Genomic DNA, 18,070 nt, shown 5'->3' on the forward strand with positions numbered 1-18,070 from the left:
CTATCTGAAAATGACTTCCAATGATCACAGTAATAATGTGTGACTGGGCGTTATCTAAAGTTGACATTTAACAAACATTTTTCTCACGCCTTCGAGAAGGGGACTTCTAAAAAAATACCCTACATGGTCAAGCAGTTGAGTTCAGAGGTAGCATTTACGTGGCTGCTGGAGGATTTTTTCCTTCTGCTACAACCAGTGGTGGATTTGAACGTGTTGGGGGCGTTGGGCGCGGCAGCCCTCCCCCCTAGGCGACCTTAAATGACACAAGAAATTACTATGTTCGGACGCTCATAATGGTCTATTGCCTGTTCCTGGGCGCGTAAAAAAGGTGATTAATTATTCTTATTATTTTATTATGTTATTATAATATTATTAGTAATATCGTCTATTAAAATCTCATTATCAACACCGAAAAAACTTTGCACCGCAACATTAGACCCCATACACAAATCCGCCCCTGGTGAAAAAGGTATACCACTGGTATACTGATATTTAAACACGTCCTCTGCTAATGTACGGAGGTGACGCGTCGGAACACAGGCCTAGCTCTGGGGTTCAACGTTCAAGGTGATGGGCGATTTCAACAACAGCAACAAAGGAAAGGAATCAAGAGAAAGTATTTCCCACAGACAAACATGACCCTCGGTGGTCGCTATAAGTAGTCCCAAGGACAACACAGCAGCTGGGTAGGGAAGTAGCTTGTAAATTTTCATTGAATTCATTTCTTTTATGGCCTAATTGCTTACAGTGGTATTTAAATTTGCACACATTTTACAGGGAAAAAGCAGTATTTTGAATGCACCAGGGTTGTATTTACTTTTTACGGTCGCTTTAAACTACAAAACGGTTTCTCGCTCTTCGCTAATAATTTAACTCTCTCTTCGCTAATAATTTAACTCTCCGAACCAGTTCACAAACCGGTTCAAGCTTCCGAAACCGTTCGCGAACCGGTTCGGGTTATGATTTACACGAGCCGGAACTGAACCGGAACGAACTGAATTCATCCGAACCTGAACCATAACCGAAGCGGTATTGTCATCGGTTCACACACTGATATATATATATATATATAGAATAAGGGTTGGCAGTCAAGAAAACCTCGGAAAGCAAAGGGGGGAATGCGTTAGGTCATAGAAAGCGATGAAGAATTTTTTGAGTCAGAAAGAAAGTGGTGAAAAAATGCCCGCCGGGTGGGATCCGGACCCACGACCTCCAGAATACCGGTGTGGTGCGATAACCACTACGCTACCGGCGGAGCTGTTTCCCCACCACTTTCACGGGTATTTATGTTAAGGTATTTTTGTTTCCTGCACTTAAGGGTGGTAGCCAGCGCCACTCGGATTACTCGGGGTGAAGGAAACCTTCTTTTTAACCCCCGGGCCGTTACGGCCCGGGGGTTAAAAAGAAGGTCCCCTTCAGATATATATACGTGTGTAATTGAAACTATCCCCGATCACAAAGAACACATAGCTTCTTTATATAGCTCAGTGGACCAAGTCACACATAAGATATTGCGAGAGCAGTTTGTGGTTGGCTGGTGCCTATTTCGCGGTGGGTTCCCTCGAAAGCGAGATAGCCACGGCATCGGCCAATCACCAAATGCTCTTACGTTATTGCACGTGCTTCCAGTTTTGTGAACCTGGGCACATATATTTGTTTTTGCATTCAAATTTCCTGGTTTTGCAAAACGAAATGTTGCCCATCACGGTGTCTGTGGATGAGAAGGATACAGCAAGACGTGGAATGAGGGAGGTGTCAGGAGGATATATTGGGCCCCCAAACCGAAAAAGATTTTTGAAGTCTCTTACGTTAGTTCAACTAAAACAGATATATATTTAAACAAATGTTTTCGCCTGTTCAGTTACCATTACAGAAGGCTATAGCCCGTTCTAGCTCAGTGATACAATATCAATAGTTACCACGACCAATAGATGGCCAAAAACAGCTGATGCACCGGCACTTTCATTCAGTGCACCAGGCAGCACAGAAGCGGTCAGTTGTTTTACCGCTCCGCAGAGACGAGAGGATTTGTACTAACCAGGGCACCGGGTGGCAGATTCTCCTTGAGGGGGGTATTAACTTTCGTCGCGCAGCCATCCTAAGCCTTTCATTGACTCGGTTCAACGATATCTCATCGACCCTGCACATGCACTCGGCGTCGGGGGTCAGCGGTGGGTGGTAATTATATACGTGCAAACTGCGCATGTGCCGTCCCGCGAACTTCGGAACCAGCTACTGAAAGTGAAGGAAAAGTTGTAAAATGAAATATATCTCGACAATGTTTACGTCATTCCTTGCGCAGACTGCCAGTACCCATAGACACGAGGGACCGGGAACGTCAAAAAACGCCTGCCGCAGCATCAAAACGATGTAAACAAGAAGCACATGTCATCAAGCGCCCTCTATGAGCATTGCGACATCACATGGCACACTGAAGCAACGCGCGTGTGCTTGCACGGGAGAAGAATTTTGCTTCACACCTCTATCTGGAATCGCTGCACGTATACAGACGACGTAGCACACGCTGAGTTGGAACACTGTAAATGCGCCACATGCAGGTCGTACATAAGGAGAACATTTCTGCGTCTTCTTTCATTGACACCAAGGCTCCCGGGGAGGGGGGCGGTAAACATTCTTAGTTATTGGTTGTGGTCGACGTCCTGGCCTATTATTAATGAAAATGCATCCAGACCAGACACGCTTCCGTCCCACCCCTTACTTCAAGTGTCGATTAACTCGTGCTTTTTGTCTGCCTGAGGTTAATGTTCAATGTTCTTCCTGTCAGCACTACACGTCATTCGTTTTACAAACTCCCGCATGCAAATCAAAGTTAATTACATGTGTGTAGGCGAAATATGTGCCCGAAAGATCTGAACGTCAGGCACTGGACGGGAAATACTTAGCAAATTGTGCCATTTTTCTGCCCATGGGTACGTACAGTCTGCTGCCGCTTCTAGCTTGGAGAAGACCAGTGGAATACCACTCACGATAAGTAATTTTCGGCCTGGATCTGTTCCACTTAGTGCGTGCAGCTCAGTCTTATTATTCATTTGACGTCGTTATGTGTACTCCGCAATATCGTCCGAGCCCATTAGTCCAGCCACAGAGCAACGGAAGGTCGTGAGCTATTCCGACCACGGCGAATTCGACTCCGCCTCCACAGCTTCTGTTCGCGGTTGCGACGCAATAAAAAGCGAAAAAAGGTTGCGAGAAGCGCAACGGCCAGTCATAATTGTCTCGAAACACTCCTATAATCTGCAGATTACACGCCCCTCAAATGCATGCATCTCTAGCAGGTTCGAACTCGTCCATTACCTGATATGGCGTTTCAATGTTTATTAAGTGGCACGTCCCCTTCTGAAATGCCGGAAACCAAAGGTCACAGCGGGAGTTGTAAGGAGTTCATCCCATTCGAAGACGTACACTTGCTTCCACTACCCAAGGAATTGCGAGGTTATAGTACCATATCATATATTTTACATGTCAGCTAGGGGAACTTTATGGCCACAAGTAATAAAAATTATGCCGCAAATTTCAGCAATCTTGGAGGGATAAGTTTGGATTTGGCTCATATTGAATTGAAACACTCAAGTTTATGCGGCATTCTTACGAAAACTTTATTTAAATTGACTTTCAAGCATTGGGCGATTAAGTTTTGGTGGAAAAGGCGTTAAAAGTATGCAAAAGGGCTTCAAAAACAATAGAACTATACATGGAGAGCAGGTGAGTCCTCTTGGCACCATTAGCAGCTCTTTTCGAATTCTTCCCTAGGATCATTTTCTTGGGCACGCCTGAAGGCACTCACGAAGTGAGCAAGCTTTTCATTGCTGTTTTGCCATGAATTTCCAAAACGCTTCACAAGAAGGCTGCTCATATCAGCTTCTTCACCTTAATGAAGTGGTTTGTACTCTTCGGAGGAGGGGGGGGGGCGGGGGGGGGGGGGACAGAGATTAGCCAGCACTTGTAAGCGGCGGCTATTTAGTTAAGTACTAAAATGCTAATTATTGGAGTTAAAAAATAAGTATAACCAGAGCTATTTCGTAGGGACGGGTGAGACGGAATGAAATGATTGTTTCACATCTGTCAGTTTCATTTCGTTCACTTTTTCTTCCGTTCGCTTCGTCGTTGACATCTGGGGACAGATCTCTTGCCTATCTCCTAATTGCCGTCTGAATTCATAATAAGCCAGCTCCGAAAAGCCAAAAAAAAAAAAGAAGAAGAAAAACTTCCGAAAATCCCCACAAAACAGTCATAACAGTCAAGCCAAAAGCAAACTCCCATTGGGCAAATGGATTTGGCTCATTTTGATCCGTGAAACAGCAGGATCTGGCTCATTTTCGATACAAACTTTGATCTGCGTACACGTTTTCACGCGTTATCTCAACTATTTTCTTGCCACCTTTTTTTGGGGAAGGTTTCCAAGCTTTTCTTGCCGCTGCAATTTTATCCGATTTAGTTTCGGCTTCTGTATCTGGCTTGTTTCGAGAAAAAAACGCCTCATTTGTCTGAACAACCAATTTTTAAGTGGTAGGAATATTGGGGGCGGCGTTCGCAGTTCCGCGGCAGAAAAGAGCTAATCTTACAAGCTTATCAATCCCCCAGTTACGAACACTACAGGGGTCAGAAAAAATAGTACAAATGCTCGCGGGCACTGGTTGATGGTTGACGCCTGCGCAGTTGCATGGATCGTGCCTGTAAAAGCGGGCACAATCAGGCCGCGGCAGTGAATCCTGCCGTTGGATTCGCATTGTTTGCCAGCCTGTGCTACGCTCCTTGCTGCTACCCGTGCTTACTACCCTGCTTCGTTCTTCGAGATTCACGATGCGGGAGATCGTGTACATCCAGGCTAGGCTGGCCAGTGCGGTAACCAAATCGGCGCAAAGGTAAGACTACTTAATTCTGCAGCCATTTTTGGCGCTCTTGTAGCCTCCGTTGGGGCGGTGTACTGCTAACCCTATAACGAAAAGCAAACGCGGGCTTGTGACCACGTCCTTTTTGCGAGCGTGAGCAGTCATTGCTACCGGTTTAATGTTGAGTGCGTGTAGTCGCTTCACGGTACCCTACAAGCTAGCGCTTGTTCTTTTCCTTAAAGTTCCGAAAGGGTGTCCCCGAGCCACGCCAATTAACAATGCCTGTGCTACGGCCTGGTTCCGACCATTGCAGCAAACGCAGGTTCGTGTGTGGGCGTTGTAATTTCCGCAATTCCTTCTCTTTCTCATTGTTCCATGTACTACCGTCGAAAGCTTTAAGACTGTAAACACGGGAGCGCGTGCTGCTCCATGCACGCAGAGCGCTCTGGTGAGAGGCTGGCGCGCTCTCGCAGTTCGTGCGGTTGGCGGGCGCACTCCATGAAAGCGCTTCATCGCGCGGCTGCCTGCTGCGTTAGTTGCGTCACCGAGGATGACACGTTTTATCACCCAATCGGGCAGCGAAAAGCAAACTTTTCAACGTGTTCGCTGACGTCCGCGCTTGATAAAAAAGCCCCTTATCGGTACTTGTATTCTCTGAAATCGTGTCCTTGTATCTAACGTTGCTACAGCAGCACAGGGATTTATACGGATTTATACACACTCCCCCAACACCCCCCCCCCCCCCAGAAGGACTTCGACACCCCCCAAAAAAGATTCCACAAGCACCCTGCCTACGGATTATACAACCCCCCCCCCCCAAACATCCCCCCCCCCCAAAAAAAAAAAATCGAAATTTTGCATAAACCCCTGCAGCAGCAGCCAACAGCGCAATCAACCGTTGTCGGGGAGTGGATCCGCCAAATGTACGAACTACGGCAGTTGGCCATCCAATCGCTAGACCACTCTGTATGTACTGAGCGACACGCGCTCCCGTGTTTACTGTTGTGAAGCTTTCGACTGTACAGTGGTGATCTCGCTAAGGGTGGACACGGGAGCGCGTGGCCGCCGGTACTATCAGAGCAGCCTACCGTGCCCAGCGCGAAACATCACGCATGCGCTATGCGTGCCGAGCGAGACTATGCTTTCAGCGCGCGCACTGCGCCATCGGCGCGTCTACGCGTCGCCTGCTATGTTTATCGCGCGTGTAGCGGTGGAGCTATCAGCCACTGTATGAATGAGTGGAAACTTTATTAAACGGGCTAGAATCAACATGAAAAATGTTTCCGTGCGAGCGGTAATTCGTTATTTAGCTCCAGTACAATGGTTTCGGCACAGCAGCGTAACTCACCCACTTGTTTCAAACGGACTCAATCAAAAGATCACGCAGATTTTCACAGCGCTTTATTTTCGCAAGTGCTTACAAAAAGTCTTTTAAATGCACATAGAAGCACGCAATTCAAGGCTTCGAAGGTGGTCACTCAAAGGGGGCGCAGGCGCTACGACCTTCATTCAATATACGGGAGAAAACTATCATCCTTTACCTTCTTATATTTGGGCATTTTCATGCAAGAATCCCGGAATCTCGGATCAAAGCAAGGTACCATTAGCAGACGAGACGCAACATAGCAGACGACGAGCAGACTCTCCGATGACGCGGTGCGCCCGCTGAAAAAAAAGTATCTCTCGGCACGCACAGCGCATGCGTGATGGTTCGCGCTGGGCACGCTAGGCTGCTCTGATAGTACCGGCGGCCACGTGCTCCCGTGTTCACCCTTAGCGAGATCACCACTGTACAGCCCCTTTTCGCCATATTTCTGTTTCGCATGCGCAACGAAACAATCGTAAGCCTATGCCTCGCCCCGGCGGCTTACTCCGCCACTTCTTTCGGCTTCTGGGCGCCGCCGCACTTCCACCCTCAGTGCCCACCGACGCTTCTGTGCGTCTCTTTTCGTCTGTTCCGTAACCGGGGCGGCAAGACACGATAGTCTTTCGACGACATTCGTAGCACAGCACGGCGATGCGCGGCCGGTTTTATTCTATTTATGCCAGCGGCTACAGTGTTACCCTGCTTGTATTTGGACACCATAAACTTTTATGCTATTTCAAACTGCATATCTGCACAATTCGTTTCTGTTCTGCTACCGCCGCAGCGTTCTCTAGTGCCCCCTCCCCCAAATGTGCTGCCAGTCTGCAACGTAGAATTTCGATTGCAAGGTCTTGAATTCAAATACAGGCCCTGTATGTCTAAGACTAGTAATAAAGCTTAGGTTCTACACGGCCAACGCACGTACACGTGTGCGGAGGTGCTTCCTTGACCGAAATGCAGTCTTGCTGTCTATTCTCCGGACGTTGCGCCAGCCTGGCGTCTTGTTCGCGAGGCTGCAACTTCGTCACTACGCATCGGTACACATGCCAGCTTCTCGCTGAAAATTTTTCGCCGTTATAACATTGCAAAATAAAATCCATGGGGCATTGCTATCCGGCGATAGGGGCAGCAGACTTTACAAATAACCACCGGACGAGGTTGATCGGTATCTTTCAAGTCTACCAGTCCATTCCACTTCGGCTACTTATATTTACATCGTTATTCACAACTATTTTTCCCGGGGAAGTGTAATGGTATTCGCACTTCAGCAGTTCCTTCCACTTGACTCTTCAAATTTAGACGACGCGAGTTGGATTCCCGGCCGCGGCGGCCGCTTTTCTGATGGAGGCGAAAAGCAACAACGCCCGTGTGCACGAGATTTCGGCGCACTTTACACATCCCCAGGTGGTTAAAATTAATCTGTAGCCCTCCACCACGGCGCGCCTCATCGCCTGCGTTGCGTCGGCGCGCTAAACCCTACAATCAATTCACACCCTCCCCCCCCTTTCCCAAACTCCGAGCCCGATTAGTTTCCGCTGTATTCCTTTTTCCACGAACGTAGCCTTCTCCTTAAACGGCACAACGAACGTATTTCTAGAACCAACCTCGGTCCTGATGACGGGTGGGGTTTCATTACTCAGCTGCACGTGCAGTCAAAAGCTTTACGGCGGCACACGTGGTGCGGCACGCGCTCCAGAACGTGCACATCTCTCTGGTGAGAGGGTGCGCTCTCCCAGTTCGTACCTCTAGCGGACACCATCCCTGACGAGTGCCGGGTTGTGCAATTATCTGCGGGGGTAGTTATGTTCCAGCGTGCGTACATTTCAGCGCTTTTGAAAATGCTAAAAAACGCCTGATCTGCGTGCGCCTTCCCTGTAATCACTTCCAGATATCGTGACGTCACTGCCGCAATCGACAACAGCGCGATCAAGCGCTGGCGAGTGTCCGCTGAACCAGAATTCTTGACGGAGTCTGGCTGAACGTACAATCTGCGAGAGCACGCCAGCCCGTCGCTCGACCACTGTGAATGCAGCCAGCGGAACGCGCTCCCGTGTAAAAGCTTTTGACTTTCCGTCTCCCTTAGTTTCTTGCCCGCCGTGTTCCGACGGATTTCAAACGGTATAGCCCGAACAATCCAGGTTTGCTTCGCGCACGCGTCAACTAAATTCTTCCCGATTTGCCTTCTCTCAACCCCTGGTAACATGTTCTTGCTGGACCTGAGTGCGTCCACCGAATCTCTCGCCTTGTCACTTCCTCGGTGCCGCTGCACGGTGAGGAATATACCCCCGCCTTTTTTTTTTTACCCCACCCACTCCCGTTTTCATTGCGGTAATGCCGATTTACTCGGCGCCGCTCCAGGGCTCCTCCTCACCACCGCCGACCGCTCTGTCACAACTGCTATTCCCCTCGCCACCACCGGTGCCTCTTTCACAAGTAGCGCAACTTGTGCAGCGTCCTCCAGTTCCGGCTCTTCCCGTTCCTGCGAATCCCTCCGTGATTAACGGCGACTTGCCCGCTTGGACCTCCGACGTGGGCCAATATTACTTGCTAGCTTATAGGCCTTTTACAGCGACATTTTCGACGGTTTCGTTCACTTCTAAATCCGCGCACATACCGTAATTACCCATTCTAACGCGCACCCGATTTTCCTGGCAAAAAAAACCGAAAAAACTTGCACTTCCTATTGTAAAGCGCACGGAACTTTGAGCAAGAAAAACGAATGCGAGAGAAACGGGCGATTTATTTCTCGAAGTAATCTCGCTCATCTCACTCCTCGTCGCTCTCCGCTGACCACAACATCTCGTCCTTGGTGCCGTCAAGCGCATTCGCGATGCCACACTTCATAACGAACGTTCAACCGTGATCGATGGGATCGTGGCCCACGCCTCGCACGCCCATCCTGCGAACTTCTCCAGAGGCGCGCGCTTCAGCCGACCACTCGTTTTGAACGCGTGAGAGCCGCTGCTGCCATTGCTGTTATCAAGTGCGCAAGTGGAACGATTTGACTATTTGTGTGAACGCCGATAGAAAAGCCTGGGCGCCTATGCATCCTGCGTCTGAAAAATCGTTGCTAAAAGCTTTGGCACCATCTTGAGATGGCGATGGGCGGGACGAAATTTTTTGTTTCGGCAGTTTCAGTTTCGTATCCGATTCTAACGCGCATGCGATTTTGCGACCTATTTTTCCGGAAAAAAGGTGCGCGTTATAATCGGGTAATTACGGTACACGGTTGCCGGCGTGCACGGTTTGGGCGGGGGTGCACGCGAAGCTATAGGTTCATGTTCTTACTGATGACATGTCCGTTGTGCTGGTAGAAAGTTTAAAAACATGGACGTCAAACTGCCCCATGCGACTTGTCCGGTGTCCTCTCGGGGATCGAGGATTGGTGTTACACGGTGAAATGCCTACTACGCGGGAGTAAAACACAGCTCCATGGTAGTCCACGGCCAGGGCGCTGGCCCTCGAAAGACAATACGGCGACTCGAGTACGATAGTCTTCACCGACGCAGCGGACTACGCGCGTGCAAACACCAATACAGCGGTCGTCGCCACCCCCACTTCTCTCATTACAAGTGTCGCCCTTCGTAAGTCCACCATCCTCAAAGCAGAAGTGGCACTTGCACTAGCCATAACGCAGACCCAAGCCACGACCATCATTACGGACTCACAAGCGGCGTGTCGAACGTACACGGCTGGAAGAATTTCTAAGGTAGCCGCACGAATCATAACCCAGAACCCCCCCAAGAGAACAGTCAAGATTATCTGGACACCTGCTCACTCGTCTCTTTGCGGTAATCAAGCGGTGCACGCTTACGCCCGAGAACTTGCTCGCCGGGCACCGCAAGAGGATGATGAGAGGACCCGTCACTCACTCATCACATACAACGACATCACCCAACACTACATGCTCACACGACTCACCTTCCCGCTGCCGGCCGACCAGCTAACAAAAGAACAAGAAGTCGCCCTTCGACGGCTTCAAACCAACACATTTCCACACCCCACGCGGCTACACACCATCCACCCCACGTTATACTACCCCCTGTGCAAATACTGCGGATGCCAGACTACGCTATACCATATGGTTTGGGCCTGCCAGTCAAACCCAGACCTTGATCCAATCCCTAATGCAACTCACGAGCAGTGGGAGAGTGAGCTTGCCAGCTAAGACCTGAGTAAGCAGCTTCGGCTCGCTGAAAGGGCGAAGACGGCAGGCCGCACCAACGGAGTCCTGGAATGAGGACCCCGACCACGATCCCGCTCGACTTCACTGTTAATAAAGTTTGCTCCTCCTCCCCGGCTCCTTCAACGTTTCGTTCAGCTAATTAATGGACAGTATGCTCACTCGCAAACGAAAACTTTTCCTTCATGCACTCCGTGGAGTGCGTCCACCTTCGCAGCTCATCCTTCCTTAGGGTGGAAGGGCACTGATTTTTTTGTCACTGCAGCTAATTTGGTCGGTTTGCTGGAATCACCTGTAGCCTATCGGTTCGGTTCCGACTTGCCGCTTGTGCTGCGATGCTCCGGCAATTGTCTACTTGTTGGGGGGTTATGTAAAAGCTGTCGTTGCCCGCGTTTCTCACTTCAGAGTACATCGGCCCTTAATGGCCTCTAGTTCCACGGCGGGAACGACAAAACGATGTCGGGTGTTCGGTTTCTACACACAGAACACAAATAAGCCGGAATGGGAGTAAATGGCTTGTGTCATAACTCAGTACCAATTCGGAGTTTTCAAAACTCCTTCCAATGGGAGTTTCGCCTTACTCCCATTATTTCGGCAGTTTTTTCAGTAGCATATGGGAGTTTCATTTTACTGCCACTACAATGGGAGTTTACAGGGGTACCATTGGGAGTGTATTGTTTCCTCCAACTGGTAGTTTTCAGGGGGCGCATTCGAGGTTTTTTTTTGTGTGTGTTTTTGTGCGCTTCATATATATGCGCTGCAGTTGAATTTATTACTGCATTTGGGAGTTTTTAGTAAGGGCACAGGCCGCATTTTTATTTTTCGTTGGGGATCACGTAATTTCTAGTCTTTTTCCGCTTCAAACGTTGAATGGCGAAACGTGAAAAGTTTGTTTTCTGCACAGTCAATTTATTGCATAAAAATTACATGAATACGATACACGTGTGAACACGTTAATAAGACAATAAAAACACTGAATCAACAAAACACCTACATCGAGAACACAAGGTATCTTGGTAAAAACTTTATCTACTACAACACTCCTCAACGAAAAAAATTTAAGCCATTTGCAAACAATGAGGTCAGCATGTTGTCGGTGCGCTGTTTGCTTGCACCTGCCTCCCAAACGCTGACGTTGCCGCACCCCTTGGCACGTTCTTCTGGAAGCCACAACAGCACATTGATTAGGGGGATAGCAAAACGCTTTAAATCTGCGGTAACAAATACATAAGCATATTGTGCATCTGACCTGAAAAAAAAAAAGAAAAAAAGAAACGCACTGTAAAGACGCTGAACTTGTCACTCTTGTGTCCAACTTTCCGTAATGTCTGAATGTTTGTTTAAAGCTACGCAAAATTGCACTTCTGTCCGAGACACCTGCGCACTCACTAGTTCGTCAAAACGAAGTGTTCTGCTGTTCAAAAAGGTGCGCGACCCTTGTGGCGACCAACTTCTCAAAATGCTTCCTTTCCCTCTTTTCCTTGCGTGTAGTGTTCTGGGAACGAGCTACAGGTTTTACCCCCCGCACTGCCCCTCTCTCCCCTCACCGAAAGTTAAGGAAAAGTTTCGGTCGGTGTGACACCTGCGCGTGCCCCCCTTCAAAAAAAAAAATAAATAATAATAAAATAAGCAGTCGTCTGTCGACTCTACAGAATGCTCCCTCGAATGGAGTTTGCTGGTTATAGTTACACGCACGGAGAAAGGAGAGCTCCCACGGGGCCCCGACCTTCTCCCTTTCCAGTGAAAGCAATTAATCGCCGGCGGCACGCGGCAGTCACCCTCCTCGTAGCAGGCGCGGCTGGCACCACACCTACTTCTCAATAAAAGCGGCCGCCCTGCGACGTTTGACCGGCCAACTTCACCCTCGCTTGCCAGTAAGCCACAGACACAGCCTAACAAAAACACCTAACAACCGTCCACAGTTCGGACAGTTTTCATTCTGCTTGCGAGTGTGAATGAGTGAGTGTTCCGCTCGAGACCCGCGCAAATACGCATTGCTTTCACACCGTTCGGCCTCCCCAATGACGTTCGGGCATGGTGCCGTCTTTCACGCACAACGCTCACCTCCAGTGGCGGAGAATCGCCCGTGCAGTGGCGCGGGAAACACGTTGAGTTTATTTGACGCTAGAAGGGGCACAAGTCTCCCAAAATGTTGCGTACAATAAAAAACGTGAAAATCTTACCTTCAACCACCTCGCAGAGGCACAACCACGTTGTTTTTAACGAGCCACTCTCAGCGATCACTGCATTTAGGCCTCGCGTCGGCTGGCTGGCGTATTCCGTCGGCTCGAAAGTCGGTGACACGGAGGCGACGTTGCAGTCCGTCGCACGTAAGTCCAGGCTGGTTCCACAATGTTCGCAACGAGCTTCGGTTGTTGGGACGCACTTCACATCCGTTCGTCCGACCGCAAGTTCACACTGGCAAGAAATTTTCGGGGACGCTGGAGCTCACACGACACCAACTGGCAGCCATTTTGTAAGGACGCGTAGAGAAGGAAGGGGTGAAGGAGGAGGAGAAGGAAATGGAGGCGGCGTGGGAGTTTTTAATACTCCCATTAGGACAAACGCAGTAATCACAGCCAGATACTGCGTTTTGTGAAGAGGTACAACCGTGGTAAATGCGCTTATTTACGACGGCTTGTGGCCCCCGGTGTAAACTGGCAGTTTTTCCACCATCATACTACCACACGTGGGAGCAGGCCGCCTGTCGTGAGGAGTTTAAAAGACGTATTCCAGCCAAGAAACTCCCATTCAGGCTAACTTGTGTTTTGTGTGTAGTAACTTCTGCCATCTTCCTGTCCTCGCGTACATGTTACGTGGGGACAGGCTTCCAACAGCTCCAAGCTGGTGCAGCGAGTTGGATTAAGGTTAGTCATTGCCACCACTTTGAGCTACTTGTCCTCGCCGTAGTTTCCTTCACTGCCACTATAACAATACATCTGTAATCATTCGATGGCTCTTAGTGAACGTTGCGTAAGTGCCCTTCCCGTTCTAGTTTTCATTGCTCTTCACCTCGGTGCCCTCGTTGTCTTGTTGCTCAAATTGCGCCTTTATGCTTCACGTGTCCATGGTTGTGAAAGATCCTCCCCCCTCACTTCTGCTTATATGCAGTTCTGGGAGGTGATTTCGGACGAGCATGGAATCGACCCCACCACGGCGACTCTGACACGCAGTTGGAGCGCATAAACGTCTACTATAATGATGCCTCTGGTAAGGCTTTTTTTTTTTCATTGTTCCTTTCTACTGTGGCCCGGAGTTCATCTTCGCTTGCTCCGTATCCCGATTCGTCTGGCTGTATACTCCCGAATTCCCAAGCGGTTTCGGCATCCCTCACAGCCCGTACTATTTTTCCCCCGTGCTGCACTGGTTGCAGCCGTGCTTCCGTGCCCAGCGTCGCCCACTACAGCTCGTATCTGGCTGTTTCGGGGTTCCACAGTTGAGTTCGTGGTCTTGCCGTGCTTTCGTTACCTTGTTGCAGGAAACAAGTACGTCCCGCGTTCCATCCTGGTGGACTTGGAACCCGGCACCATGGACTCCGTGCGGTCGGGACCTTTCGGCATGCTTTTCAGGCCCGATAACTTCGTCTTTGGTGCGTGCGCCCTGCTGTGAGCGACATTCCACCCAAGGGGCTCCAGATGTCCGCCGCCTTCATCAGCAACACCACCGCCATCCAGGAGCTCTTCAAGCGCATCTCCAAGCAGTTCAGTGGTATGCTGTGGCTTACTTGCACCGGCCTTTTCTCCTCCGTGATCACGCGGTGTTCAAAACAAGACAGTGCGTGTCTCGGCAGTTCGGCACGCAACTTTGTTTTTCCCAGTCGACATAGTTACAAAGGTTTTTGGTGGTATTCTATCGTGACTTTTGGCTTTAGCTTTCATCGCAGTCGTATAAGTTTTTGTTGGTCCCTGAAGGAGGTGTAGCTTCGGCAATCCTGCCACTACTCCTCAATCCGTCAGCGCCACTTATCAAAACGCTCCAAGTGCACCTCACGCGCTCGGGAACCCATGTTCACATGAACCCTTCTGCTCAGCCAGTTTTATAGCCTATTTGCATGCACTTGCGGTGCCCACGTTGCGCAGTTACTTTCCCCGCAGGAGATACTCCAATTCAGTTCTAAAATGCAAATCTGTCCGGCTGCAGCACCTCGCACACACAAACTCCTGGTGTGGGTGCATGCTCCTGTTTACCCCGCGTTCTCCTGTACTTCCTTCTTCTAACCCTGCTCGCTCTATTTTCTCTGTGTAGCCATGTTCAGGCGGAAGGCTTTCCTGCACTGGTACACCGGCGCGGGAATGGACGAGATGGAGTTCACGGAAGAAGCCGAATCGAACATGAACGATCTGATCTCCGAGTACCAGCAGTACCAGGAGGCAACGGTCGATGAGGATGGAGAATTTGAGGACGAAAATGACACCAACACGCAAAGTTGCCCTTGTTCCTGAGTTTTGTCAATAAATTTCGTTTCAGCAGTTCACATTGTCGCCAAGTGCTTGGCTACTAATGCAGCCCCTTAATGTCGACTCCAGACTGGAACTTTAGGCATGCAAAATCAGTTGGGCGCTTCTAATAGGCACTGAAGCTGCATTGAGGCATACATATAGCGGTCAAATACTCCCGTTTCGGCAGATATAGTGCTGAAATTCATAGCTAAAGTCAGTATTTGAGCGAACTTTTTGACTTTAATTAAAAAAAAAAGCGCGCAAATGTTGTGCTGTAGAACAGTAATTTCATTTTCCTCGTGAATATATACCACGCAAGTGTCGCCATTCAACAAATTTGCGTGACCTTATGGGTCAGTTGACATTACAACCTCAACAGTGACAAACCTGGTCCATCTGATTTATTACTTCTTGTACCTCCTCCTAGTTCATATTTGTGTGCCAAAAAAAAAAACGCTCAACGTGGGCGGAGCGGGCATGTACTTCAGAATAGTCAGTGTTCCAATTCAATCTAGAATGTCTGAACGTTTGGCGCTCAGCATAGAACAGGGGAATTCTTTTTTCGGAGACTGATTTGAACTTCAGAATACCTTTATCAGCAACCCGTCCTTAGGGTACTGCGTCGTACCTGTACCGGGCCTTCGAAATGAGGCCTGCATTATTAGGAGGGAGTGGCGCCCAAGCTTCCACATGCCGAATGCTTTCTGCTATAGAATGCGAAATGAATGTGCTAAGTCACGTTTAAGTGTAGCGTGGTGTAGAATTGTTTGGGCTGCGGCGGTTTTGTCTACTGGAAAGCTCTTAATATCTCGGAACTTGTTATAGTTTTCCACCCTTAGCCAAGTTCCTGAAGGGGTAACAATGGGCTCTGGTGCAAGAGGCACAGTCGATAACTGCAGCTTGAAGGCATGAACGTGCCTCGAAGAGCACTTTGCAGCTACTTGTTCGTTGACGGAACAGAACTACCTTATCAGCTCTTCCAAACATCGATGAATTTCATGGATAGTGATAGTACACTCAAGTGCCATAATTCTGGTCAACAAGCCTGAGTCATCCTGACTTGCAGAAGTGGATGACCAGTGGAGCTGCTGGCAATAACGCCACCCTGCGACTATGAAATATATACCGATCAACAACATTGGACATAACGCAAGATTCTTTCCAGCTAACTCTTCGAGCAAGGGCACAAAGCTTTTGAAGGTTACCCGGAACGGCAGATCGCGGCTGTCGCGACCTGACTACTTGACTACTTGAAAAGTGCGGAGATGCTTGTTCTTAACCTGTCTCTCATTCCTTCTTCGTGTTACACGTGCTGTATCTTTGTGTGAGGCGGAGAACCAGTGATCGGCAGCTGACTGCACGTGTTCGTGACGTCACCTTGAAACTTCCGTGCATTAGATATTCCCGTGGTATCTCCCAGCGATACGTCTTGGACTATAGCGACGCGCGCACGGCAGTGGCGCGTGAATTTTCTTCTTTGCTCGTTTTTATTGCTCTAGCAATAAATACGCTAATGTTTATTGCGTTAGCAATAAATACGCAAACGGAACGCAAGAGCTCGTGCGGACAGGGGTGGCGTCAAGCCCATCCTGCGGAGAGGTTGGCTGTGCAGTGTCGTTGCGTACGTGCCTCTGTTGGCCTAGTTGTTCGGGATGATGTCAGCTTGAAGTGGCGGTGGCTCGAACACGATTTTCGCTTCTCGGTGTACTTGGCAGGGTGCGACAACCACCGAGTTTCAGGCTTCTGAAGTGAGAACAGTCCAAGCAGAGCATACTCCATAAACCCAGAAAGCATAGGCTAGAAACCCAGAAGCACAAAAAAAAAATGCATTTTTGGTGCTAATAAGCCCATATCCGTAGGAACCTCCAAATAGGCACTTATAGGCACAATAAATGATTGCTTAAAATGTTCCAGTTCCCTCAGTTCGTGCTTGTGAAATAGCCTTGATACGAACTCAAAGAAAAATAGGCATTTTGACTAAAGTTCCGGTCTGTAGACATGACCATGCAGTATTTCCAGTTTCGGTCACAGGGCTAGTGTTTATAGCCCATTGTATTAGAGAAAACATGGTTGCAGGGACCTAATGAATGCAGCTTCCGAACCGGTTTGTGAAGCGTTATGCTATTTACTACAACAAAAACATGCCTTGTAGGCCACACCCTTCTTGTAACTGGCGTAAAAGACCTAATGCATGTAAACAGCGGGAAGATCACTCATTGACAACTTTGGCCTGTGTAAAAGTCGAGTGATATTAGGCAAGAGCTAGGACATGACATCTGCCATTGCCTCAAAATGGGGCAAAAAATTTCGCGGAACTTCGACTCCGCGAATTTGCAGGAGCCTCCGTATTGCATGGGGTGCTCTTTAACGCTGTTTACTAACGTCAGAGATAAGAGTGCGTAAAAATAACGTTTCATGTTTTTGTTTTGCGAGTCGCAATACAGTTGTGGTTATTGGTTCGGTGTATTACAGAAGGGGGCAGTACATGCCTCATTACATAGAGCCTAACCCGCTGCGTTTATCCATACTCCTTCTAGTAAGCTTGTGGGTGACATGATCGGAAACAAGGGCAAAATAACAATAGCAAAATGACATGTACCACGTTCATCGACTTCGATCTTGAGGAATGAGTACACCTCGCCATTTAGCGTCATGTTGCGTCTCGCTCTTCTTACCAAATTACCGAACCGATGATGAAGGCATTGTTTCAAAGCGAAGCTTTCTGTTTCACTGAGGGCGTATGTCACGTCGAAAACGCACTGCAGGAAAGCCAACTTTCTCTGACGATGATGATGATTGTGGGTGAAGTGGAAGAAAAAACACTTCCCGTGGTCGTCATCGAACCTGGGTGCCTGGCGTTATGAAGCCGACGTCTATCCGACTTCACCATTCCGACACGGTCGAAGCAGTTTGGATTTGGAGAGGGGTGCATATGGACGGGCAAAATAAGAAAAATTATGCATACCTCCGACTGACGACGATTATGGTTGAACGCGAAGCTTGCTTCGTGCGAAATCAAAAGACGAAGGGGCAAAGTTAAAGCTACTACGATCAAAAGTCCAAAATCCGTGCGAGTTAAAGTCCAACCTCAACGAGTCAAAGTCAAGATCGTCTGTGACTCGAAGTCCAAACTCAGACGACGACCAAGGAATCCCTCAGGAGAAAGCTTCGCGTTCAACCATCGTCATCGTTAGACGGAGGGGTGCATGATTTTTTTTCTATGGTTACGGCA

General features: G+C 48.9%; 1 protein-coding gene across 1 annotated transcript; it reads left to right on the forward strand.

The window, feature by feature from the left end:
* Positions 1-4,608: 4,608 nt before the first annotated feature.
* Positions 4,609-14,873, forward strand: LOC144172102 (tubulin beta chain-like). Its single transcript, XM_077701005.1, has 4 exons — positions 4,609-4,883; positions 13,511-13,609; positions 13,878-14,107; positions 14,645-14,873. The coding sequence occupies exons 3-4, from the start codon at positions 14,035-14,037 to the stop codon at positions 14,839-14,841; spliced, it is 270 nt and encodes an 89-aa protein (XP_077557131.1). The 5' UTR covers positions 4,609-4,883; positions 13,511-13,609; positions 13,878-14,034; the 3' UTR covers positions 14,842-14,873.
* Positions 14,874-18,070: the final 3,197 nt, after the last annotated feature.

This window comes from Haemaphysalis longicornis, unplaced genomic scaffold, assembly GCF_048455015.1.
Source record: "Haemaphysalis longicornis isolate Haplotype H1 unplaced genomic scaffold, Haemaphysalis longicornis Haplotype H1 scaffold_1, whole genome shotgun sequence".
NCBI classification, from domain to species: Eukaryota; Metazoa; Arthropoda; class Arachnida; order Ixodida; family Ixodidae; genus Haemaphysalis; species Haemaphysalis longicornis.